The sequence below is a fragment of the Palaemon carinicauda genome, chromosome 3 (assembly GCF_036898095.1).
Source record: "Palaemon carinicauda isolate YSFRI2023 chromosome 3, ASM3689809v2, whole genome shotgun sequence".
Taxonomy (NCBI): Eukaryota; Metazoa; Arthropoda; class Malacostraca; order Decapoda; family Palaemonidae; genus Palaemon; species Palaemon carinicauda.
Window position 1 is genome coordinate 44,606,795 of NC_090727.1, and position 24,614 is coordinate 44,631,408.

The following is a 24,614-nucleotide window of genomic DNA, read 5'->3' on the forward strand; positions in this document are numbered from 1 at the left end:
AAGATGAAGTCTTCACTGACTTGGTGGAAGGACAACATTCTCCTCAGGGAGGGTCTGCCACTGGCTGTTCAGACCCCCAACCACATTCTCTTCTCGGACGCATCGGACACGGGCTGGGGTGCGACATTAGACGGTCGGGAATGCTCGGGCACGTGGAATGCGGATCAAAGAACGTTGCATATCAACTGCAAGGAGCTACTGGCAGTTCATCTGGCCTTGAGAAGCTTCAAGTCCCTCCTTCTAGGCAAGGTGGTGGAGGTGAACTCCGACAACACCACAGCCTTGGCGTACATCTCCAAGCAAGGAGGGACTCATTCGATGACGTTGTACGAGATCGCAAGGGACCTCCTCACCTGGTCAAGAGATCTAAACCTATCTCTAGTTACGAGGTTCATTCAAGGCAACATGAATGTCATGGCAGACCGCCTCAACCGGAAGGGTCAAATCATCCCAACAGAGTGGACCCTTCACAAGAATGTATGCAAGAGACTATGGGCCTTGTGGGGTCAGCCTACCATAGATCTGTTTGCAACCTCGATGACCAAGAGGCTCCCAATTTATTGATCGCCGATTCCGGACCCAGCAGCAGTTCACATAGATGCCTTTCTTCTGGATTGGTCCCATCTAGACCTTTATGCATTCCCCCCGTTCAAGATTGTCAACAGAGTACTGCAGAAGTTCGCCTCTCACGAAGGGACAAGGTTGACGTTGGTTGCTCCCCTCTGGCCCGCGAGAGAATGGTTCACCGAGGTACTGCAATGGCTAGTAGACGTTCCCAGAACACTTCCTCTAAGAGTGGACCTTCTGCGTCAGCCGCACGTAAAGAAGGTACACCCAAGCCTCCACGCTCTTCGTCTGACTGCCTTCAGACTATCGAAAGACTCTCGAGAGCTAGAGGCTTTTCGAAGGAGGCAGCCAGAGCGATTGCTAGAGCAAGGAGGACATCCACTCTTAAAGTCTACCAGTCGAAGTGGGAAGTCTTCCGAAGCTGGTGCAAGTCGGTATCAGTATCCTCAACCAGTACCTTTGTAACTCAGATAGCTGACTTCCTTTTATACCTAAGGAAGGAAAGATCTCTTTCAGCTCCCACGATCAAGGGTTACAGAAGCATGTTGGCAGCAGTCTTCCGTCACAGAGGCTTAGATCTTTCCAACAACAAAGATCTACAGGACCTCCTTAAGTCTTTTGAGACCTCGAAGGAGCGTCGTTTGGCCACACCAGGTTGGAACTTAGACGTGGTACTAAGATTCCTTATGTCAGAAAGGTTCGAACCACTTCAATCAGCCTCCTTTAAAGATCTCACTTTGAAGACCCTTTTCCTCGTCTGCTTAGCAACAGCTAAAAGAGTCAGTGAGATACACGCCTTCAGCAGGAACATTGGATTTTCATCTGAAACGGCTACATGTTCCTTACAGCTTGGTTTTTTAGCCAAAAACGAACTTCCTTCTCGTCCTTGGCCCAAATCGTTCGATATTCCAAGCCTTTCTAATTTGGTTGGAAATGAACAAGAAAGAGTCCTATGCCCTGTAAGAGCTCTTAAGTACTATTTAAGACGTACCAAACCATTACGAGGACAGTCAGAAGCTTTATGGTGCGCTATTAAGAAACCTTTTTTACCTATGTCGAAGAATGCAGTTTCTTATTATATCAGACTTTTGATTCGAGAAGCTCATTCCCATCTGAATGAGGAGGACCATGCTTTGCTGAAGGTAAGGACACATGAAGTTAGAGCTGTCGCAACTTCAGTAGCCTTCAAACAAAACAGATCTCTGCAGAGTGTAATGGATGCAACCTATTGGAGAAGCAAGTCAGTGTTCGCATCATTTTACCTTAAAGATGTCCAGTCTCTTTACGAGAACTGCTACACCCTGGGACCATTCGTAGCAGCGAGTGCAGTAGTGGGTGAGGGCTCAACCACTACATTCCCCTAATCCCATAACCTTTTTAATCTTTCTCTTGAAATGTTTTTTATTGTTGTTTTTTGGGTTGTCCGGAAGGCTAAGAAGCCTTTCGCATCCTGGTTGATTTGGCGGGTGGTCAAATTCTTTTCTTGAGAAGCGCCTAGATTAGAGGTTTTGATGAGGTCCTTTAGTATGGGTTGCAACCCTTCATACTTCAGCTCCTAGGAGTCGCTCAGCATCCTATGAGGATCGCGAGGCTCAGTAAGGAAGACGTACTTAAAAAGGCAGAGTAATTGTTCAAGTCGACTTCCTTACCAGGTACTTATTGATTTTATGTTTGTTATTTTGAATAACTGCTAAAATGAAATACAAAATACTTAGCTCTTAAATGTAAACATATAATGCTGGTCTCTACCCACCCCCCTGGGTGTGAATCAGCTTATATGATCACCGGCTAAGTTTAATATTGAAAAATTTTATTTTCATTAGTAAAATAAATTTTTGAATATACTTACCCGGTGATCATATATTAAAGGACCCTCCCTTCCTCCCCAATAGAGACCCAGTGGACCGAGGAGAAAATTGGTTCTGTGTTTACTTGGAGTACTTGAGTACCTGCTCGACAGATGGCGCTGTTGATGAACACCCCCTACCTGTATAGCGATTGCTGGCGTATTTTGTCCTTAGGTTTTTCTGTCGGGCAGCAGAGCTGACAGCTTATATGATCACCGGGTAAGTATATTCAAAAATTTATTTTACTAATGAAAATAACATTTTATAGTTTATGAAAGTTCTATTTGAATGTTGTTACTGTTCTTAAAGGTATTTTAATGGTTCATTATTTCTCTTGTAATTTATCTATTTCCTTATTTCCTTTCCTCATGGGGCTAATTTTACCTGTTGGAGCCTTTATAGGGCTTATAGCATCCTGCTTTTCTATCTAGTGTTGTAGTTCAACTAATAATAATAATAATGATAATAGTTACCTCTTTTCCTTCTCATTGCTTAACATGTTAGATTTGACTCCCCGGTTTCCCTCCACTCTTTTCTTATGTTGAATGGCCTCCATAGCCCTGACAGCTTATAATTTTACCATTTTCTTGGCAGGAAAAAGGAGGAAGAGGATGCCAGTCTCTTCATCACTGGCCTGGCGGATTTGCCCGAGGAGGACCTGGCCAGGAGCGACGACGAACAGGAGAACGAGGACGAGAGAGAGCGCACAGCAACCTCATTCATGACATGGGGAAGTTGAGTAAGAAGAAGAGGTGATTGTCAGTTTCTTTTGCGTTTTTGAAAGGACGTGTTACCATCGTGGGGCTGTTACTTGACGGGAAATACGAATATTGGTAGCTTGTGGATTTGAAAACTGAGTTGGTGTTCAACCTTCAGAGATACCACCACAAATCCAACTGAAATCCTATCCATAGTTCATAATGAAACACTTTCATAAAACATCATTATATAATTCAATGCAAGATGACATTTGCAATATGAAACGCATCTATTTGTTGTCTTTTACAACTGAAAATGTTTAAAAAATTGACTTAAAAACAGCTTCTTATACCTTATGTAGTTTGTCAGTTGAGCGCATTCATATGTGTTGGAGTTAGATATTAAAGCTTTATTTCAATGTCAAAATATACAAGTCTCATTTATGCTTGTTCCATTTTCTATTTATCTCATATCCAGAATGGGGGCAGCACCTCGAAGCGTCCGCTTCTCGACCAGGGAAGGCGCCGCCCAAGTAAAGACGGGGGACATTTTAAAACGTATCAGTTTGCCAGAGTTGGAAAAAGCCGTCGGCAAGGTTCATACGTTGGCTACGCCTTTAGAGAAAGTTACTGTGCAGAGGGTGAGTCATTTTATATTTACTTTGAAGGAAACTTTCTTACGAAGTATATCTTTGTCATCGGTTCAACGTTTGCGAGAAATCGTCCATAATTACAGAAAGACTCCTCTGAGTTGGTTTGGATTTGGCTTGGAAATAATATACCGTTGCTGTCATATTGTTTTGAAATTTTTCATTTTCTTTATTTTCCATTGTTCCGTAACCGAAATACAAACCACGCTATTTACATAGGGTATTACTTTCGGCGTAGCTGAAATGACGAGAAATTAGATTTTTAACGAGGGTTAACTACCCCCACGCTAGTTAGCAGGGGTAGGGAAGGGGTAGCTTGCTACCCCTCCCCCCCCCCCACACACTGGTGAGTTGTCTCACTTCACTTTTGGCTCGGACGATGTACAGACGTTTCTGTCTTCGTCCTCATTGTTGACAGCCTTAATTTGTTTTTTGCTTTTTCTAGATTCTGTGTGTTTTGGAAGTTGGCCTCGACCGTTATCATCGCTATGCGCAAGTGCCCTGGACTCGCTGGCCGCCCTTGAGGGACCTTCATATCAGCGGAGGACACCGATCCTCACACCCTTTGCCCGCAGTGCCGAGGTCAACGGTGTGAGAGGGAGAATACTTGCAGTGAGTGTAGGGAGTGGTCTGCCTTCCAGTGGGAGAAGTTCGGCCGTCGGCGTAAGAAAAAGTCCAAGAAAGACCGTTCTCCTTCAGGGGCAACCTTGAAGAAGGAAGGCTCTAAGGACTCCTCTTCCGCCGCCCGAACCTCCTCCGAAGCTCCCACTCGATCGGTCTCTCGTGAGAGAGTGCCGAGTGGTAGCACAGGCCCTAGTGGTGTTTCCCGACCTCGGGGTGCGGGAGAGGGCGTTGCCTCCCTTAGCGTGGCAGCTCCCTCTTCTCCTCCGGGGGAGGATATTTTGGATTTTAATGAATATGACCAAACTGTGTCTAATGATGATTTGTTCCAGCTTTGGGCTTCCTTGGGGCTTAAGGGCTCGCCCTCCAAGGAAGCCCTGTTTGACCTGATCCAGTTGGGGGCTGCGGTCAAACAGTCGCCGGTAATACCGGAGATATTCCCTTCGGATATTGTCGACACTGTCTTGGCAGAGCCTTCCGACGGGTCTGGTCAAACCCTTGATGCTGCGCCTGTTGCGGACGTTGCTGAAGGCTCTCCGCCCCCCTCCGAACATCCTTCGAGGGGGGAGGGGAGTCCCACGGTCTCTCCTGCGGGCGGGTCTCCCCCTAGGGGGAGCGCGCTGACAGAGACTCCTCTTCGGAGGACTGATGACTTGGACGCCCTTCTTCGAGGTCGTATTCGCCGTAAGGCCCGTCGGCCTCTCCGCAGCAGAGGACTTCCTTCTCCCTATAAGGAAGTTAGGAGGCGCCTCTTTGGTTCGTCCTCTCCTGATCCTTCCCCTGAGGAGGAGCCCCCCCCCCCCGTCAGAAGCAGACCGTCGCAGTAGCGTCCCTTGACCTCTCCGCAGATCGTTCGCGATCTCCTACGCCTGTCAGATCTTCCGACCTGCCTTCTCCGTTCCTGGCTGCAGATGCGCTTTGGGCGCCTTCTCACCCTGTTATCCAACAGGCACCGATCCCTTCGGGGAAAAGGGACTCTACTCACGGTGTGGGTAAGTCCCTTGCGCGTCAGGGTTCCCCTGCGCGCCCACCTGTGCGTTCGCGTGCAGTAGCGCACAAGCGCTCTCCAGAGTTACAGTCTTCGGACTTAACTCGCCAGCGCTCTCCTGCTCGGCAGCGATCACCTGCTCGCCAGCGCTCTCCTTCTCGCAGGTCTCCTGTGAAACAGCGCCCTCATGTTCCTGATGTGCGCAAGGCGCACCTACGTTCTCCTGTGCGCAGCCGCGCTACTACTCAGCCTGTTCCTGATGCGCGCCCAGTGCGCCAACGATCACCACCGCGTCCACAATCGCCAGATCTGGACTTAGGCAAGGCCTTCTGCTCCGGCGCAACAGCGCACACGCTCTCCAGAGCGCTCATCTAGAGCTCCTGTTCGCGAGCGTTCGGCTGCGCGTTCGTCTCCCTCCATCTCTTCAGATGTGCGCAGTAACCTTACTACGCGTCAACAATCACCTGCGCGCCCACGCGATCAGTCGCCTATGCGCCAACGCCCTCTTAAGACTGAACGCCCCAGGTCTCCGACTCGCCCGCGCGATAAATCGCCTGTGCGCAGTCGTTTGCCTGTTCGTGGTACGCGCCGTCGTTCTCCGGAGTACACGCGACATCGCTCGCCAACGCGCCAGCGCTCTCCGCCTGGCAAACTCTCGCCAAGTCGCTCGCGACTTTTCTCGCCCGAACATAGTCATTCTCCTATGCGCTGCCAGCGGTCGCCTAGTTTTCAGCGCACCCCTTCACCTACGCGACCGCGCGCACCTTCATGTGCGCGCCAACGCGTCCATTCGCCTGCGCTCCCACGCGCCATCTCGCCCACGTGCATTCTTCTACACGCGGCAATCCGCCCGTGCTTCGGAAATCGCCCGCGCGCGATCCCTTGAATGCTTTTTCGCGCGAGCGCCGCCGCGATCCCCATTCTCGCAGGGATCATCAACGCGGCCAACTGAAAGGGACGCGGACTTCCAGATCGGCCTCTGGATCGCCACCGCGCAAGCGTAGGATTACCTACCAGGATCAGGACCAGGAAGAATCTACGGAGAGGTCCATGCAACATTCTTTTTCTTCTTCTTTTCAGGCAGGCCCCGTGGCGTCCACTCCGAAGGGTCAGAAGATCCCCTTCCCTCCAGCAGGGATAACTGACACGGCGTCAGTTACCCGTCAGCTTTGGTTCCGTCACATAATGAACGCAGTGGTTCAGGCTGTGAAGCCTGCCCTCGTTGATTTGGGACTTAAACCAACGGCAGATTCATCCCCGCTGAAGAGAAGGAGAGGAGTGGACTTCATGGTGACTTCTCCTCGGGAGAAGTTGGCTCCCAAGAGGTCGGTCAGGAAGGCTCCTTCTCCCGTGGACGAGGTTTTCCGTCCTCAGGAGAGTCCAGCGAGGCAGGGTTGTCCCCCACGGCACCAATGGGAGGAACCCCTCCTCTTAGGAGAGAAACTTCTCGCGAGGAAGCTCCCTTCCAGACCTCTTTGCTGGAGTCCTGTATTCCTCCTGGGAGGGAGCCCAAGGACTCCAAGACGATTCCTAAATCGTCATCCAGGATCCGTCCAGAGCCAACCAGAGCCCGGGAGGACGTCCACGTGTCTCCCCAAGATGAGCCTTTGGGGACCGGAGACTTAGCTGCCAGTCCGCAAGGAGGAGACCAGTTCAAGTCAGAACACGCTTTCTGGCAGGTCCTAAGCTTGATGAGGCAACTCAACAAGTTTAAGGACCCAGAGACTGCCCCTCCTGAGGGCAAGGACACGGTACTAGACCAAGTCTACGGCACCCAGAAACCCCCTAAGTTCAGCGCAGCTTTGCCTTGGTCCAAAGGGGTGAAAGGGGCCAGGGACAGGGTCGAAGCCCAGCTCTCCGAGCTCGCCTCCTCCGGTCGTTCTTCTGCCGGGCACAAACTCCTCCCGCCTCCTCGAGTACATCAGAGGAGGTACTTTGAGATCATGGGGGAGTCCAGTATGGCTCTTCCACTTCACCATTCTGTGGAAGAGCTGACCAGGGGAACTCCTCTCGAGAAGCTCTCCGCTCGGCAGGTGACTTTCTCGGCGTCGGAGATCCTGAGCCTAGAGAAGGTCACGAAGCGTGCCATGCAGGCAACTTCATGGCTGAACGTTTGGCTGGGATCTCTGGGCATCCTATTGCGCTCTGAGGATCTGTCCAAGGAGAGCAATAAGAAGGCCTTGGAGACCTTCCTCCTCTCGGGCACGCGTTCAATCGAGTTCCTCGCTCACCAGGTTACTAACCTGTGGGCTAACTCGATCCTCAAGCGTCGCGACGCAGTGACCGAGAGGTTCCATCCGAAGGTTCCCGCCGTGGATGTCTGCAGGCTCAGGCACTCCTCCATTACTGGGAGAGATCTGCTTGAGCCCAAGGAGATAGAACAAACAGCTGAGAGGTTGAGGAGATCGAATCAGGATTCTCTCCTCCAGAGGGCCCTTACATCTCGGCCCTACAAGCCTCCAGCGCCTCAACAGGAACAGCAGCCTCGCAAGACACCGAAGCAGGCTCCGGCAGCTAAGAAAGGGGTGTCTAAGCTGCAGCCCTTTCAAACCAAGGACAGAAGGCACGTCAAGTCCTCTAGGGGAGGAAAGAATCCTAGGGGCAGCGGCCGTGGCCGCAAGCGCTAGGATCGGCAAACCCCCCGCGTGTCCACCTGTGGGGGGATGCCTAAAAAGTTGCGTGCACAGGTGGCAGCAACTTGGGGCCGATTTTTGGACGGTCTCTGTGATCGGCCAAGGTCATCGCGTCCCATTCACGACATCTCCACCTCCCCTGACAGCGAATCCAGTGTCGCTGAACTCCTATGCCACGGGATCGGCAAAGGGGTTAGCCCTTTGGGCAGAAGTCGAGACCATGCTCAAGAAGGATGCTCTCCAGGAGGTCGACGACGGCTCCCCAGGCTTCTTCAGTTGACTCTTTCTTGTAAAGAAGGCGTCTGGAGGCTGGAGACCTGTCATCGATCTCTCAGCCCTGAACAAGTTTGTCAAACAAACAAACTTCGTTCAGCATGGAGACAGCGGACACGGTCAGACTTGCAGTGAGACCGCAAGACTTCATGTGCACACTGGATCTGAAGGACGCGTACTTCCAGATCCCAATCCATCCGTCTTCCAGGAAGTACTTGAGATTCAGCCTAGACAGCAAGACCTACCAGTTCAAGGTGCTGTGTTTCGGTCTCTCCACAGCACCTCAGGTGTTCACCAGAGTGTTCACACTGATTTAGTCTTGGGCGCACAGGAACGGCATACGTCTCCTCCGTTATCTGGACGACTGGCTGATCCTAGCAGACTCGGAGTCGACCCTTCTTCGACACCGGGACAGGCTTTTGGAGGTTTGCCAAGATCTGGGGATCATGGTAAATCTCGAGAAGTCCTCTCTGCTTCCAACGCAACGACTGGTATATCTAGACATGATATTAGACACCGATCTCCACAAAGCCTTTCCATCAGACAACAGGATAGCAAGGCTGAGGAGGGTCGCAGAACCTTTCCTGAGGCGGGAAGAGCTTTCAGCCCAATCCTGGTTACGTCTACTAGGCCACCTATCCTCCTTGGCACGTCTAGTCCCGAACGGCCGCCTCAGGATAAGATCCCTGCAATGGCGGTTAAAGTCCCGGTGGAATCAAGGCTCTGATTCTCCGGACTTTCTGGTTCCTATAGGATCCACGGAACTGACGGACCTTCGGTGGTGGCTGAACGACGTGAACCTTCGAAAGGGAGTGGATCTTCTCGTCCTCCCCCCGGATTTGACTCTGTTTTCGGACGCGTCAAAAGAAGGGTGGGGGGCCCACATTCTGAACCAAAGGATCTCAGGCCTCTGGTCAGAATCAGAAAAGTACCTCCACATCAACCTGCTAGAAATGAAGGCCGTTTTCCTGGCCCTTCAACAGTTCCAACGGACCCTGGCGGGCCACTCCGTAGTGGTGATGAGCGACAACACCACGGTAGTGGCTTACATCAACAAGCAGGGAGGTACCTTTTCTCAACAGCTATCCCATCTTGCAGTAGAGATTCTGAGATGGTCCGAAATCCACTCGATAACACTTTCGGCTCGCTTCATTCCTGGCAAGAGGAATGTGCTCGCCGACATTCTGAGCAGAGCGACGCAGATAGTGAGTACCGAGTGGTCTTTGGATCCTCAGATAGCCAACAAAGTCCTGACTTTGTGGGGTTCCCCGACAGTAGATCTGTTCGCGACAGCCTTGAATTTCAAGCTGCCCCTGTACTGCTCTCCAGTCCCGGACCCCAAGGCTCTGGCAAGATGCTTTTCTGCAGAGGTGGGACAACATCGACGTTTACGCCTTCCCACCATTCTGTCTGATGAGAAGGGTGCTCAACAAGACCAGACTATCGGTCAATCTCTCCATGACTCTAGTAGCTCCGCTATGGCATCACGCGGAATGTTTCCCGGACCTTCTGCAGCTCCTGACGGAGCTTCCGAGGGAACTCCCCCCACGACACGAGCTACTCAGACAACCACACTGCAATATCTTCCACAAAGCCGTAGCGTCGCTTTGGCTTCATGCCTGGAGACTATCTAGCGTCTCCTCACGGAGAGAGGATTTTCGCAACAGGTTGCAGACAGGATGTCTCGCCACCTGCGCATGTCCTCTATCAGAGTCTACCAGGCGAAGTGGAAAGTCTTCTGTGGTTGGTGTCATGGAAGGGGTATCTCTCCACTTGATGCCACTATTCCAGCAATAGCGGAGTTCCTCGTGTATTCACGGGAGGAAATGCGCCTTTCGGTTCCGGCGGTGAAAGGCTATCGCTCAGCCTTAAGCCTGGCATTTAGGCTGAAAGGAGTGGACATTTCCTCTTCGTTAGAACTTTCCCTACTCATATGCAGCTATGAGCTTACCTGCCCTCAGTCAGAAGTAAGACCTCCTCCTTGGAATGTGGTTCAGGTCCCCAGGGCTCTGAAGAGAGCTCCGTTTGAACCATTACGCCAGGCCTCTGAACGCCACCTGTCTTGGAAGACGGCTTTCCTACTCGCTTTGGCCTCGGCCAAGCGAGTCAGTGAACTTCATGGTCTTTCTTACGACGTCGCCCATTCAAGGGGATGGGGGGAGGTAACGTTCAGGTTTGTCCCTGAGTTTGTTGCCAAGACTCAGAACCCTGGGGTGTCGGACCCTAGGTTCGACTCCTTCGGGGTAACGAGTCTTCGTTCTGTAACAAGTGACCCAGACCATCTGTTACTTTGCCCAGTGAGGAATCTGAGGTGCTACTTGAAAAGAACAGCTGCAGTCCGTCCTCATGTGCAAGCGTTATTCGTGAGCACAGGAAGCATGAAGAGGAGGGTCACCAAGAACACCATCTCGGCCTGGATTCGTAAGGTTATTCAGCACGCCTTGAATCCTGACCCTCCTCCGTCACGTCGCCCTAGAGCGCACGATATCAGGGGCATCTCTACGTCCCTGGCCTTCAAGAGAAATTTCTCTGTGACGCAGGTCTTACAAGCTGGGGTCTGGAAGCGTCAAACGACCTTCACAGCTCACTACCTGCAGGACGTGACTCACAGGAGCCTCGATACCTTCTCTGTTGGCCCTGTGGTGGCTGCACAACAGCTGGTAGCAGAAGGTTGGGGGCATTGTTACCCGGTTTTAGTCTGCGTGATTGAAAGAGTATGTCTGGCCCTTACTTCTTTCTTCATTCTCCCTTCTCTTGGGGAAAGCAGCATCCTGGTCTCTGCATAGGTGACCTCAACCTCTGCAGGTAAACCATGCTCCCTTGTGCTCCTAGTACTAGCTGTAATACTGTTTGCGTCCCCCATACCCTGACGAGGTGGTATTGGGAACGTCCTAGCCTAGATTTCCATCTAAAGAATTCCAGGTCAACTTCCTAGGACGAGTCACAACTTCCTCCACACACAAGCTTATGTAGGCCGCACATTCGTCGCAAGCAATGAACGTGCGAGGTGCAGGGACCCCCATTCTCGAGTGCTGCTCACTCGGATTTCGGGTCCCCAGGTAAAGCCAAAGCCAGTAAGGCTGGGGACTTTCCGCCCTTCCTAAGGGGTAAGCCACCCTATGTAAATAGCGTGGTTTGTATTTCGGTTACGGAACAAATGACAAATTCGGAGATAATTTGTATTTTTCCTAACCATACAAACCTTAGCTATTTACTCATATTTGCCAGCCAGCCCTGTCCCCCAAGTCAAGTCCTACCTCTAAGTGAAGTGAGACAACTCACCAGTGTGTGGGGGGGGGGAGGGGTAGCAAGCTACCCCTTCCCTACCCCCTGCTAACTAGCGCGGGGGTAGTTAACCCTCGTTAAAAATCTAATGGCTCGTCATTTCAGCTACGCCGAAAGTAATTCCCTATGTAAATAGCTAAGGTTTGTATGGTTAGGAAAAATACAAATTATCTCTGAATTTATCATATTTATCCTTGTTTCATTTCCTCACTTGGCTGTTTTCCCTGTTGGAGCCCCTGGGCTTATAGCATCCTGCTTTTCCAACAAGGGTTTTAGCTTAGCAAGTAATAGTAATAATAATAATAATAATCTGCAATCTTGCGTGTTTGTCCCGGCACGACAGGCCACTCTTGCCGTACCTTTATGTCGGTCAAGGAGACGGATCCGCACCGGCTTTGCTCTTTGTGCGATTGTTGGGAGTGGTCATGTTTCCAGTGGGAGCAGTACAATAGACATAGCAAGAAGAAATCTGAAAGGGGTTCTTCACCTTACGGTTCATCTCAAAGTCAAAGAAATCTTGACTTCTTTTTCTTGCGGCTATGACTCTCCCACCTTCCGCTTCCTGTTCAAGTTCCTCCAGATGACGATTGGACAAGAGCGATTGTCATTTAACCTCGTGACAACCTTCTTGTCAGGAAGACACTGTTGTTTCCCCTATCGAAATGGTAGCGGCATCCCCTCGAAGGGAGTCTAGCTCTTTTGACACTCTGCATCATCTTTGACCTTCCTTGGGGCTTTCAAGTTCCCCCACTAATGAACGGCTCTTGGAGGTCTTAACGTTAGAGGTACAGTGGAAGAACACATCTGCCTCCGCAGGAGTTATCCTCGGCACTCCCTGGGCCCCTGGAGGGGAGTCCCTTCCAGTCAGTCTTATGCCGCTAGAGGAAACATCCTCCAAGATTCCTCACCCATTTGAGGTTCTGGAGATTGGTTCTTGCCTGAGCTTCAGCTTAGGACACATGCCCCCAGGGTGAGCGTGCGTTCTAAGTTGGCTCAGCATGCTGCGTTTACCCAGCACCAGTGGCGGCTCGTGTATAGGCACTGTGGAACTTCAGCACCCCCTGTTTTCACTTGATATTATTGATAAGATTCAATATAATGATTTTTCTTTATTTCTTTCTTTATACTTATACAATATATAATCCTTAAATTTAATGTTAATAATCACCATTCAGTTTATAAAAATAATAAAAAAATCTTTGTATGTATCAAACTGTGGACTTCACAGTTTCAGCAACAAGATGTTTGGCTGTTGTGACCATTTGCACAGGAAGGAGCACGTGAGGCTGAGAGCGAAAGTCGTTATTTGTTTTCTTTTCCTTTTTACTCTGTGTTGGGCTAGAGTTATATTATCATTCTTCCAGCTATTCTATTTTATTAATTTGTTTCGGTGCTCTTGACAATTCCCATGACTACATCAGAGGCAGAACGCTGCTTTTCAACACTAAAAGTGATAAAAACTTTTCTAAGAAGCATTATGAATTTGGAAAGGCTTTTTTAAATATTAAACTTAGCCGGTGAATATATAATAGCTGACGTCTCCGGCGGCTCGACAGAAAAACACAAAAACTCGCGAGCGATCGCTATGAAGGTTGCGGGTGTGCCCACCAGCGCCAACTATCGGCCAGATACCGCATATACATGTAAACAGCTCCAGTTCTTCTCTGTCGGTCTTGTCGACAAGTTGATTCCATTACTCGCTGTTAACCTGGAGTTTTTCGTCAGTCTTGGTGAAGTACTTCTTTTTGGTTTTGAGCTTTCGCAGTGCAGGTGTTTTTATCTTCAATTTAAACTCTTGAACTCTTTTTTGGATAGATTTAATTATTGATGACTTTGGATTGTTTTTTGGACTTTCTTTGACTTTTCAAAATGGCTGACCCTTCTCCAATTCCTAAATTTCGTAAATGTAATGCTAGGGATTGTAACAAACGTCTTCCAAAGGCCTCTCTCGACCCACATACTGTGTGTTCTAATTGTCGGGGTAAAACCTGTCAATTAGGAGATCGGTGTGATGAGTGCGTGGTACTTTCGGAATTCGACTGGCTAGAGTTTGATAAGTATTCTCGTAAGCTAGAGAGAGATAGGGTGAGGAGAAGTTCCTCTAGATCATTAGAATTTTCCTCCTCCTATGCCCCTGAACCTAATCCTTCCCCAGTAGTAGTTGTGCCTGAACCTTCTACTAGCACTCATGAACCATCAATGCGGGATATGTTACGTGCCATTCAAGCTTTGGGCGAGAGAGTTGAATCTTTAGCTACGGACCGTAATCAACTCATGGCGGATGTAAAAGAGTTAAAGTGTCAGAGTGCCACATTAGAAAATCGTGGGGATAAAGTGATTAGTGCGCAAAGTGTTATCAGTGTTGCGACCGAGGGTTCGTCTGTTCGTGCCTGTCGTTCTCCTAGTCCGAGACCTCTTGCAAGCTCCCATGCACCAGGGAGAAGTAATTTCGTAGGACTTATGGGTACGAGAGGCTTTAACCAACGAACAGACGTTCCCTCTATGGTTTCGGGCGTGTCTCGTCAAGACCGCCCCTACCATAAGACGAGCGAGGCGATTTTCTCCTCGTCATCCAAAGGCTTCTTGTGTAAGAAACCGTGGAGCAAGGTTTCGAGACCCTTAAAGCGGAAGTCAGTCCCTTCAGGACAGGTCCAGCGTCCTGGTTGTAGCCATTGGGACAGCTCTGACCCTGTGCAGTCATCGGAAGACTGCTCGCCGCCTAAACAGAAGCGTAACACAGGCTCCGAGAGTCTTAGTGTAGGCAATGTTTTGCAGTCACAGACGTTACCCTCGTCTCGAACCGCACCCACTCCCGTTGATCCTAAATGGGTTGTACTGCAAGATATGCAGAATAAGCTGGCCTCTCTTATGGAGGAGTATACTGCTGAGCAGGTTCACGATGATCCTCGCCGTTTAGCTGATCGAGATACTGGCCGTCAGCCGCCCAAACAAGCCTTTGCTCGTCCTGTTGACGTTGACGTTACAAAGTCACGTCAGTCACGTGACGTAGAGCCTCACTTGATGCAGTCCCGTGTTGACTTTCAGCCGCTGCCGCATGCTCGTGTTGACGTTCAGGACGTTCGCCAACCAGCTAAGTTGACTTGTTTTGACGTTGAGCATCAAGCACCGCAGTCAAGAGTTGTTTTACCTGCTCAATCTAGGCAGTCAAGGCAGGCTCGAGTTGACGTCGAACGTCCTCCCGCTCCTGTTGTTGTTGCTAGTCAGTCCGTTAAGCAGTTACATGACGTAGCGTCCTGGACTGCTACTGATGCTCCTGTGCGTGTGGACTCTGCTTGTCAAGCATTGCCACCAAGGCAGGTCTCTCCCTTGCTTGAGACTCATCAGTTGTCGGACGAGGTTCCTTCAGATGAGGACGTTGCTGACCCTCATCCTAATGATAATCCTTTGGACGTTTTGTCAGATGTAGAAGAACCTAAGGCTGTTCAACCCTCGATGGATTTTAGGAAGATAATGATGATTTTCAAGGATCTTTTTCCAGATCATTTTGTTGCTGTTGCTCCTCGTTCGCCTCCGTCTGAGTTTGCTCTAGGCTTAGCTGCTACCAAGCCTGCCTTTACTAAGCTAGTGCTTTCTCGCTCTTCTAAGAGGGCTTTACGTCTTCTAGGCGACTGGTTGGATACCAGGAGGAGTTTGGGGAAGACGGCCTTTGCCTTCCCACCTTTTAAGCTTGCTTCTAGATCGAGCGTCTGGTATGACACGGGAGAAGTTCTCGGCTTGGGAGTCCCTGCCTCTGCCCAGGGTGACTTCTCAAGCCTCGTAGACTCTCCCCGTCGCCTGGCCATGAGACACTCGAAGATTTGTTGGTCCTCCTCGGACCTTGACCATCTACTTAAAGGCGTATACAGGGCCTTTGAAGTTTTTAACTTTCTTGATTGGTCTTTAGGAGCATTAAGTAGGAAGATCTCGTCTGCTGACCAAGATGTATCCTTACTTATCATGTCCTGTATGGACAAAGCCATCCGCGATGGCTCCAATGAGCTCGCCTCCACCTTTACGTCGGGAGTCTTGAAGAAGAGAGAAACCCTTTGCTCTTTCCTATCAGCAGGAGTTACTCCCTGTCAGAGATCGGAACTGCTCTTTGCTCCCTTATCGGCTGCCTTGTTTCCACAACAGCTGATTAAGGACATAGCTGCTTCGCTTGTGCAGAAGGACACACATGACCTGATGGCATCCTCTGCTCGCAAGGGAGCTCCTTCTGCATCTTTTGTTGTGAGATCCAGAATCGAGACTCCTGCGTCTAGATTTATCCCGCCCTTTCGTGGCAGAGCTCCCAGCAGGGGAGGCTCTCGTGCCGAGGGAAAGAGAGGTAAGAAGAGAGGAGCCAAGTCCTCCCGTGGCAGAGTCTGACTGCCCACGGCCTCAGACAGCGGTAGGGGCCAGATTGAACAGCTTCTGGCAGGCCTGGGAGAAGAGGGGTGCAGACCAAAAGTCTGTTCTGTTGCTCAAAGAGGGGTACAAAATACCGTTTGTACGCAACCCTCCTCTAGTAACAACTCCCATAGACCTCTCTCCCAGGTATCGAGAGGAGTCAAAGAGACAAGCCCTACATCAAGAAGTGTGTCTGTTGCTAGAGAAGGGAGCGGTGGTGAAAGTCTCGGACCTTCAATCACCGGGGTTTTACAACCGTCTCTTCCTAGTCCCAAAGCATACAGGAGGTTGGAGGCCAGTGCTAGACGTCAGTGCGCTCAACGTTTTTGTTACGAAAACAAAATTTACGATGGAGACCATGATGTCCGTCTTAGCAGCGGTCAGAGAGGGAGACTGGATGGCCTCTCTCGACCTGCGAGATGCGTACTTCCACATTCCTCTACACACGGATTACCAACCGTTTCTGAGGTTTGTTTACAGGAATGTGGTGTACCAGTTTCGAGCACTGTGCTTCGGCCTCAGTCCTGCTCCTCTCGTGTTTACGAGGCTCATGAGGAATGTGGCAAAATTCCTTCATCTATCGGGAATCCGAGCCTCCCTGTACTTGGACGACTGGCTTCTCAGAGCATCGTCCAGTCATCGCTGTCTGCAGGATCTACATTGGACGTTGGGTCTGGCCAAGGAGTTAGGACTTTTGGTCAACTTAGAAAAGTCCCAACTGATCCCATCCCAGACTATTCTATATTTGGGGATGGAGATTCGCAGTCTAGTTTTTCGGGCTTTTCCGTCTGCCACCCGAATAGAACAAGCCCTGCTCAAAGTCCAACTAATGCTGAAAAGAGAACGTTGTTCAGTAAGGAGTTGGATGAGTCTCGTAGGGACTCTCTCATCCCTGGAGCAGTTTGTCTCGCTAGGGAGACTGCACCTTCGGCCTCTCCAGTTCCATCTAGCCTCTCACTGGAACAAGGGCAAGACTTTAGAGACGGTATCAATCCCGGTCTCCGAACCAGTAAAAGCATGCCTGAACTGGTGGGACAGCAATATCAGTCTGAGAGAGGGCCTGCCCCTAGCAGTCAAGAACCCAAACCACGTGTTGTTCTCAGACGCGTCGGATTTGGGTTGGGGTGCGACCCTGGACGGTCGGGAATGCTCGGGTCTGTGGACCTCAGTTCAGAAGAGCATGCACATCAACGGCAAGGAGCTATTAGCAGTCCACTTGGCCTTGATGAATTTCGAGAGCATTCTTCGAAACAAAGTGGTAGAGGTCAATTCAGACAACACCACAGCTTTGGCGTACATATCCAAGCAAGGAGGCACTCACTCCCACACGCTGTACGTGATCGCAAGGGACCTCCTCATATGGTAAAAAAATTGAGGCATCTCCCTGTTGACAAGATTCATCCAGGGGGACTTGAACGTCTTGGCAGACTGTCTCAGTCGGAGGGGTCAGGTGATACCCACGGAATGGACCCTCCACAAGGACGTGTGCAAGAGTCTTTGGGCGACTTGGGGTCAACCCACCATAGACCTATTTGCCACCTCGTTGACCAAAAGGCTCCCAATCTATTGCTTACCAGTCCCAGATCCAGAGGCGATCCACATAGACGCGTTTCTACTGGACTGGTCTCACCTGGACTTGTATGCATTCCCACCATTCAAGATAGTCAACAAGGTACTGCAGAAGTTCGCCTCTCACGAAGGGACAAGGTTGACGTTGGTTGCTCCCCTCTGGCCCGCGAGAGAGTGGTTCACCGAGGTACTTCAATGGCTGGTAGACATTCCAAGAAGTCTTCCTCTAAGGGTAGATCTCTTACGTCAGCCCCACGTAAAGGATGTTCATCAAAGCCTCCCCGCGCTTCGTCTGACTGCCTTCAGACTATCGAAAGACTCTCAAGAGCTCGAGGCTTTTCGAAGGAGGCAGCCAGTGCGATTGCGAGAGCTAGGAGAGCTTCTACCATCAAAGTACACCAGTCGAAGTGGGAAGTCTTTCGAGACTGGTGCAAGTCAGCATCTGTGTCCTCTTCCAGTACCTCTGTAGCCTAAATCGCAGATTTTCTATTACATCTGAGAAATGTTCGCTCCCTCTCAGCATCCACTATTAAGGGCTACAGGAGCATGTTGGCTTCGGTCTTTAGACATAGAGGCTTAGATCTTTCCAACAATAAAGATCTCCAAGATCTCCTTAAGTCTTTCGAGACCTCTAAGGAACGTCGTATGGCAACTCCTGGATGGAACTTAGACGTGGTCCTAAGGTTCCTGATGTCAGACAGGTTTGAGCCATTACATTCAGCCTCCCTGAAGGATCTCACCCTCAAGACGCTTTTCCTAGTGTGCTTGGCTTCGGCTAAAAGGGTCAGTGAAATTCATGCCTTCAGTAAGAACATCGGCTTTTCCACAGATAAAGCCACATGTTCACTTCAACTTGGTTTCCTGGCCAAAAATGAACTGCCTTCTCGTCTTTGGCCTAAGTCATTTGATATACCTTGCCTGTCAGAGATCGTAGGCAACGAACTTGAAAGAGTACTGTGTCCAGTTAGAGCTCTTAAGTTCTACTTAGCTCGTACTAAGTCCTTACGAGGTGGATCTGAGGCCTTATGGTGCTCAGTTAAGAAGCCATCATTACCTATGTCAAAGAATGCTTTGTCATATTTTATCAGATTTTTAATCCGAGAGGCTCATTCTCACTTGAATGAAACAGACCGATGCTTGCTTAAAGTTAAGACGCACGAAGTAAGAGCTATAGCAACTTCCGTGGCCTTTAAGCAAAATAGATCTCTGCGAAGTATTATGGACGCGACCTTTTGGAGAAGCAAGTCGGTATTCACGTCATTTTACTTAAAAGATGTCCAGACTCTTTATGAGGACTGCTACACACTGGGTCCATTCGTTGCAGCGAGTGCAGTAGTGGGTGAGGGTTCTACCACTACATTCCCTTAATTCCAATATCCTTTTAATCTGTCTCTTGAAATGTTTTTAATCTTGTTTTTGGGTTGTACGGAAGGCTAAGAAGCCTTTCGCATCGTGGTTGATTTGGCGGGTGGTCAAATGTCATTTCTTGAGAGCGCCCAGATTAGGGGTTTGATGAGGTCCTGTTGTATGGGTTGCCGCCCTTGATACTTCAGCTCCTGGGAGTCTTTCAGCATCCTAAGAGGATGGCTGGGCTTCGTGAGGAAGACAGACTAACAAGGCAGAGTAATCGTCAAAGTCAACTTCCTTACCAGGTACCTATATATATTTGGGTTTTGTTATGATATAACTGTCAAAAACTCTAAGCATATACGCTGTAAACTGTATTAATACTGGTCTCTACCCACCACCATGGGTGTGAATCAGCTATTATATATTCACCGGCTAAGTTTAATATTTAAAAATGATATTTTGATTATAAAATAAATTTTTGAATATACTTACCCGGTGAATATATAAATTAAAGGCCCCCCCTTCCTCCCCGATAGAGACCCAGCGGGATGAGAAGAACTGGAGCTGTTTACATGTATATGCGGTATCTGGCAGATAGTTGGCGCTGGTGGGCACACCCGCAACCTTCATAGCGATCGCTCGCGAGTTTTTGTGTTTTTCTGTCGAGCCGCCGGAGACGTCAGCTATTATATATTCACCGGGTAAGTATATTCAAAAATTTATTTTATAATCAAAATATCATAATTCACTTGTGGTGCTTTCAATGGAGAAAACTTATCTCAGTTGTCATCCAGAAATCAAGGAAAAAATTACTGATCTTTTTGCACAAATTAAAACAAGAAGGGCTTTCATATTTAAATGATTAAATCAAGCTTAATCAATAACAATTTAGGATATAGTTTCTTAATAGATTTTCTTAAACCTATTTGTTTACTTCTACACAATATTAAAACAAAAGCTTCAAATTTTCTGGAGCAGCACCCCTAATAATTTTAGCCGGGAGCCGTGGCGGCTCACGGCTGAGTTCACTCAGCCTGAGGTTCCTTGTGGACCTCACCCTTACGAGCCTGCCGTCCCTTCTGGGTCAACGAGAGGTTGTCTTCGCACAGGTAGAGGAAGTATTTTAAAATCCGGAACTATGAGCCTTTGCCTCTGCCATTAGATCCGGCAGTGTCGGCTTAGTCTAAAGCATGACACTGGAGAAGTTGGCAGCTCAGTCAGTGATGTTTTCAGCTGCTGACGCAGCTAACTTGGAGAGTTTGCAAAGGCCACATTGCAGACCTCTACACGGGTGGACTACTGGTCCAGAACTTGGGTTACCTGGCCAATAACGAAGACCTGTCGATCCAGAGAAGCGGATAGTGTTTAAGAATGTTCTGCTTTCGGGGACCATAGCGGTTGAGTACTTGGGCTATAACTCAGCAAACCAGTGGACCAACTGAATCCTAAAGAGATGAGATGCTGTCATCTCCAAGTTCCAGTGGCAGGTGCTAAAGAGGAAAGCTCTTTGGCTTCACAACTCATTGATCTACTCTTCACTGTTTAATACCAAGAATATTGATGTGGTAACAGAGTGTGTTGAAGAAGGTGAGTCAGGACTCCCTTCTCCACAGAGCCGTAACATTCCATCCTCCCCCTTTGTCACCAGCTGTGCTGAAAATGTCACCACTTTGCAGGCAGGCATATGAAATGTCTAAGTAATATTCTTGGCAGTCCACCACTTAGAAGACTTCTCATGCCAGACAACCCTTTCATGACAGGAAGGCACATGGAAGGATAGGGAGAGCTGCAAGACATGGACAGCGCCCCCACTATGGGTCATTTCTCCTACAATACCACCAGTAGGAGGATTTCTGTGGCACAGTTGTCACAGATGGGAGTGCCATGGGCCCGAACCATGAACAGTCAAAAGTTCTCCAGCGGGTTACTCCGTCCCATTCATCAGCTCTCCTCCTCCCCATATTCATCATTTAGTGTGGTCGTTGTCCTTTAAGAAGGGATCAACGAAGGATGTCACTCTTCAGGCAGAAGTCCAGACCATGTTTAGAAGGGTGCTCTCCAAGAGGTTTTTGACGGGTCCCCAGGCTTCTTCAGTCAACTCTCTCTTGTAGAGAAGGCATCTGGAGGCTGGAGGCCTGTCGTAGACCTCTCGGCCTTGAACAAGTTTGTCCTTCAGACAAACCACAGAGGTAGTCAGATAGGCTGTCAGACCAGGGGACTTTATGATCACACTGGAAGTAAAAGATGCATACAGTACGAGAGTAATGCTTTGTTTGCTGGGCCTGGGATCCTGTGTCATGTTACTTCTCCGTGGCCTCCTGGAATTTTGAATTGGATTCCCCTGCTCTCCAGTGACCAAGGGGCTGGCCAGGAGTTACGAACTCGGACACTTGTTGCCCCAGGTTAAAGGAGCTTCGGCATTCTTTTTGCAGGGACGTCCAATGGGATCCTGCTCATCCTTCAACGCACAATAGTTTGGTAGAGCTAGTTGAGAAGATTACACCCTTTGAAGCTTTTCCTGTTCGTGGGCGCACACTGGAAATTTTAGAGTCGGGTTTAGAAGGATCTTCCCCCATGTTAGCACGGGTCCATCCCTCCGCTCCTTCTAGCAGAGGAAGAGTCAGAGTACTCCTCCCATTTCTGCCACATTAGTTGCAGGAATCTTTTCCCATCTATTGCCGACCTTCCCCGGCCGCCTTCAGTACATGATTACGTGGTCAGGTCTGTCCTTGGGACAGAAGAATCGTATTCAAGGATGGGGTGGATGATTCAACAAGTATCCTGTTATACCCTCTTCAAGAATTGATAAGATGGTACTCAGATTTTGTCTGCCCTTAAGGCATCGGACCTTGGATCGATACCATTAGAGGGAGACACTCCGGATCAGTATGTTTGACTGATGTCCGTGCTCACTTTCAAGGGTGCGACGGTTGGATGGAGTTTACCAAGAATCTGTCTTCCTGGGGGTTGGCCTCCATCATTAGGCAGTACTTAGGCGTCCTTCAAGGGCATCGTACCATCCCTGGGACTGCCTGGGTCACCCTATTTCCAGACATGTTGTCTCAGAAGTATCTGGCAGGACAGACCACAAGATCCCAGAAGGAACTGGGGCATGCAGTTCTTCAAGGTACCCTACCTGTTTCCTTCAGGCAGTGAGCGGGGGAAGAAGGGAAGAAAAGGGTTATGTTTTGCAGTGTTCAACCCCCTCTTTTTTTACATCAGAAATCGCTTGTCGTGCCATAATTGATTGATTGATTTAAAGATGTCAGGCATCGTAGACAATCTAGCAGAAGCATAGAGGGGAGTCCTTCAGGATGGTTACTTACTACCACCTTCTTCAGCCTTATGCATTTCACCTTTTCTCTTTTGCTGATAGAGTACTCATCTGTTCTTCCAACATCCCCTAGAACCCTGGCTTTGTGGACAGAAGTAGGAGGGATGTTGGAGTGGATCACACTCAAAGAATTTCATCATCGAAAGACTTCTTCATTTCATTGGATCTGAAGGATGTCTACTGTACTTTTAGTACCCGTGCATCAGTCCATTATTAGTACTGTGCTTCCTTTCTCCTGCTTCGGTTTCATTTACCAGTTCAGGTCTCTGGGCTCAGGACTGGGTCCTGCTTCTCAGGAGTTCATTCAGATATTCACCTGGGTCAGGGATGGGGAACCTGCGGCCTTCTGGACCACCAGGTGTGGCCTTCTATGGCCTTTTGATATATATACATAGGCTTTGTCAAAACAAATTGAGTTAAACATTTCACTGCAAGGCAAAAATAAATGTACATATTATATGTGGCGAAATATTCAGGCCTTTAGAAAGAAACTTGCATTTCAAGTCCCTTTTGGCTCAATCAAAACTCTCGGAAGAACTCTTTCCCCAGCTTACGAAAGTAATGAGTGAAACTGGGGATATTTATGGACATTTTAAAGAATATGTGTCTGTTTTAGACACATTAATAGAAGAATACAATAAAAGATTCAATGATTTTGAAAAGAATAGCATCACACTGAAACTTGCTTTTCAACCTCACTTAGTTGATGTATCAGAGGCTCCTGAAGAGTTACAAATGGAACTTATTGAAATGTCTGAGGATAATACCCTGAAGTCTCTGTTTGACAAGAGAGAAAATCCTGTCGAAATTTGGAAAAACGCGATTGAATATCCGCGTCTACATGAACATGCACGACGGTTGATTTCCTGTTTTTCTTCAACATACTGTTGTGAATCCACATTTTCGTAATTGGCGCAAATCAAGAATTCACTGAGAACTCAGTTGACAGACGAGCATTTGGAGGACCAACTGAGACTTAAAACCAGTATGCTAGAGTCTGATATCAAAATGCTTTCTCAAAAGAAGCAAACCCAATGAAGTCATTAATATGTATAAAACTGTACATGCTTGCTAACTTTTTATTGAATATTTGAAAAATTTTACTTTCTCGATTGAAATCATTTGAAATGTCATGCTTTCGATATTATTCATTTACTTATTACTTTGAAAACTTCTTACATGAATGAAATATTGGAAAATTCTGTTTTCGATATTATTCACTTTCATATTACTTGTACAAAAAGTATATACTTAAATAAAGATATTTGAAAATATTAGACTTTCATTTTCTATAAACCTATCTTTTTTATTAGATTACTAATGAATTATTTAAGCGATAAAATAACTTGAAAAAAATTTAATACGGCCTTTATGAGGGATGATGAATTGTAATATGGCCTTCATGCACAAAAAGGTTCCCCACCCCTGACCTGGGTAGTACAGTAATATGGAGCCGCTACAAGGGATACATATAACTTCAGATGTATCCCTTGAGTGAGTGATCCAGGCCTCCTCTGTTTGGCAGTACTGTAGTGACAGGATCGAGCTCGACTTACCGCTTTTGTCATGGTCTGGGGATTGTGATAATTGTGGAAAAGTTCAGTTTCTTACCGAAGCAAAGGTCGAAACATTGGGGCATGCGGGTAACAGCAAAATTTGATTAGTTAGACAATCGTATCAGCAAGCCTAAGTGGGTAGTGCATCTGTTCTGTCATACAAAACTACTGCAGCATAAGCAGAATCTTCTCAGCCACCTTTCCTCAGCCGAAGAGTTTGTGCCTCAAGCGAGTGTCTACGCCAGAGATCTCTTCATATACTGTTTGAAGAATCACTGGTTAGTCTCCAGGAACTTCCATTCCTCCTTGTGCTGGCAAGACGAGAGGTTTGGGTCGATGTTATCTGTTGGCTAGCAAGGAATCCTCATAGGGGAGTCCCACTTGACTCCACCTCCTTTCATGCAACTGTGATCAGATGCGTCAAAAGAGGGGAGGGACTCACGCCTGAACGGCTGAGCGTTGTGGTCAGAAGAAGAAGTATGTACTCTTTGATGTCTAGGATCTAGCAACCATATAGCGCTGCAAGCCTTCCAGGAACATTGAGGAGGCATCCAGTGAGTTGGATTTTGCGACAACGCCACCACATTGGCTTACGTCTAGCTCTACAAGCTGGATAAGCAGATGCTTTTCAGGACGGCATTCTATGCCGGGGAGTTGTCAGCCAATCACATTCTGGGCAAGAGGAATGAGCCAGCAGATATACTTAGGCCCCAGAGGAAGGCTGTAAGGTTAGAATGGGCCATACATCCCGGCATAATGGAGACTCCTCTGGTTGGAGGGATTTCTGTGGATCGACCTGTTTGGCATACAGTTAGATAGGAAGTGCCTATCCATAAGGAAGAACCTGCCGGTGG

At 48.6% G+C, this 24,614-nt stretch overlaps 1 protein-coding gene across 1 annotated transcript in view; it reads left to right on the forward strand.

Moving 5' to 3' along the window:
• Nucleotides 1–3,028: 3,028 nt before the first annotated feature.
• LOC137637198 (uncharacterized) overlaps nucleotides 3,029–24,614 on the forward strand; it is a 57,213-nt gene continuing 35,627 nt past the window's right edge. The window contains exons 1-2 of the mRNA XM_068369463.1: nucleotides 3,029–3,166; nucleotides 3,591–3,753. Coding sequence (XP_068225564.1) covers nucleotides 3,141–3,166; nucleotides 3,591–3,753 — 189 coding nt within the window. The 5' untranslated portion in view covers nucleotides 3,029–3,140. The remainder of the gene's footprint in view (nucleotides 3,167–3,590; nucleotides 3,754–24,614) is intronic.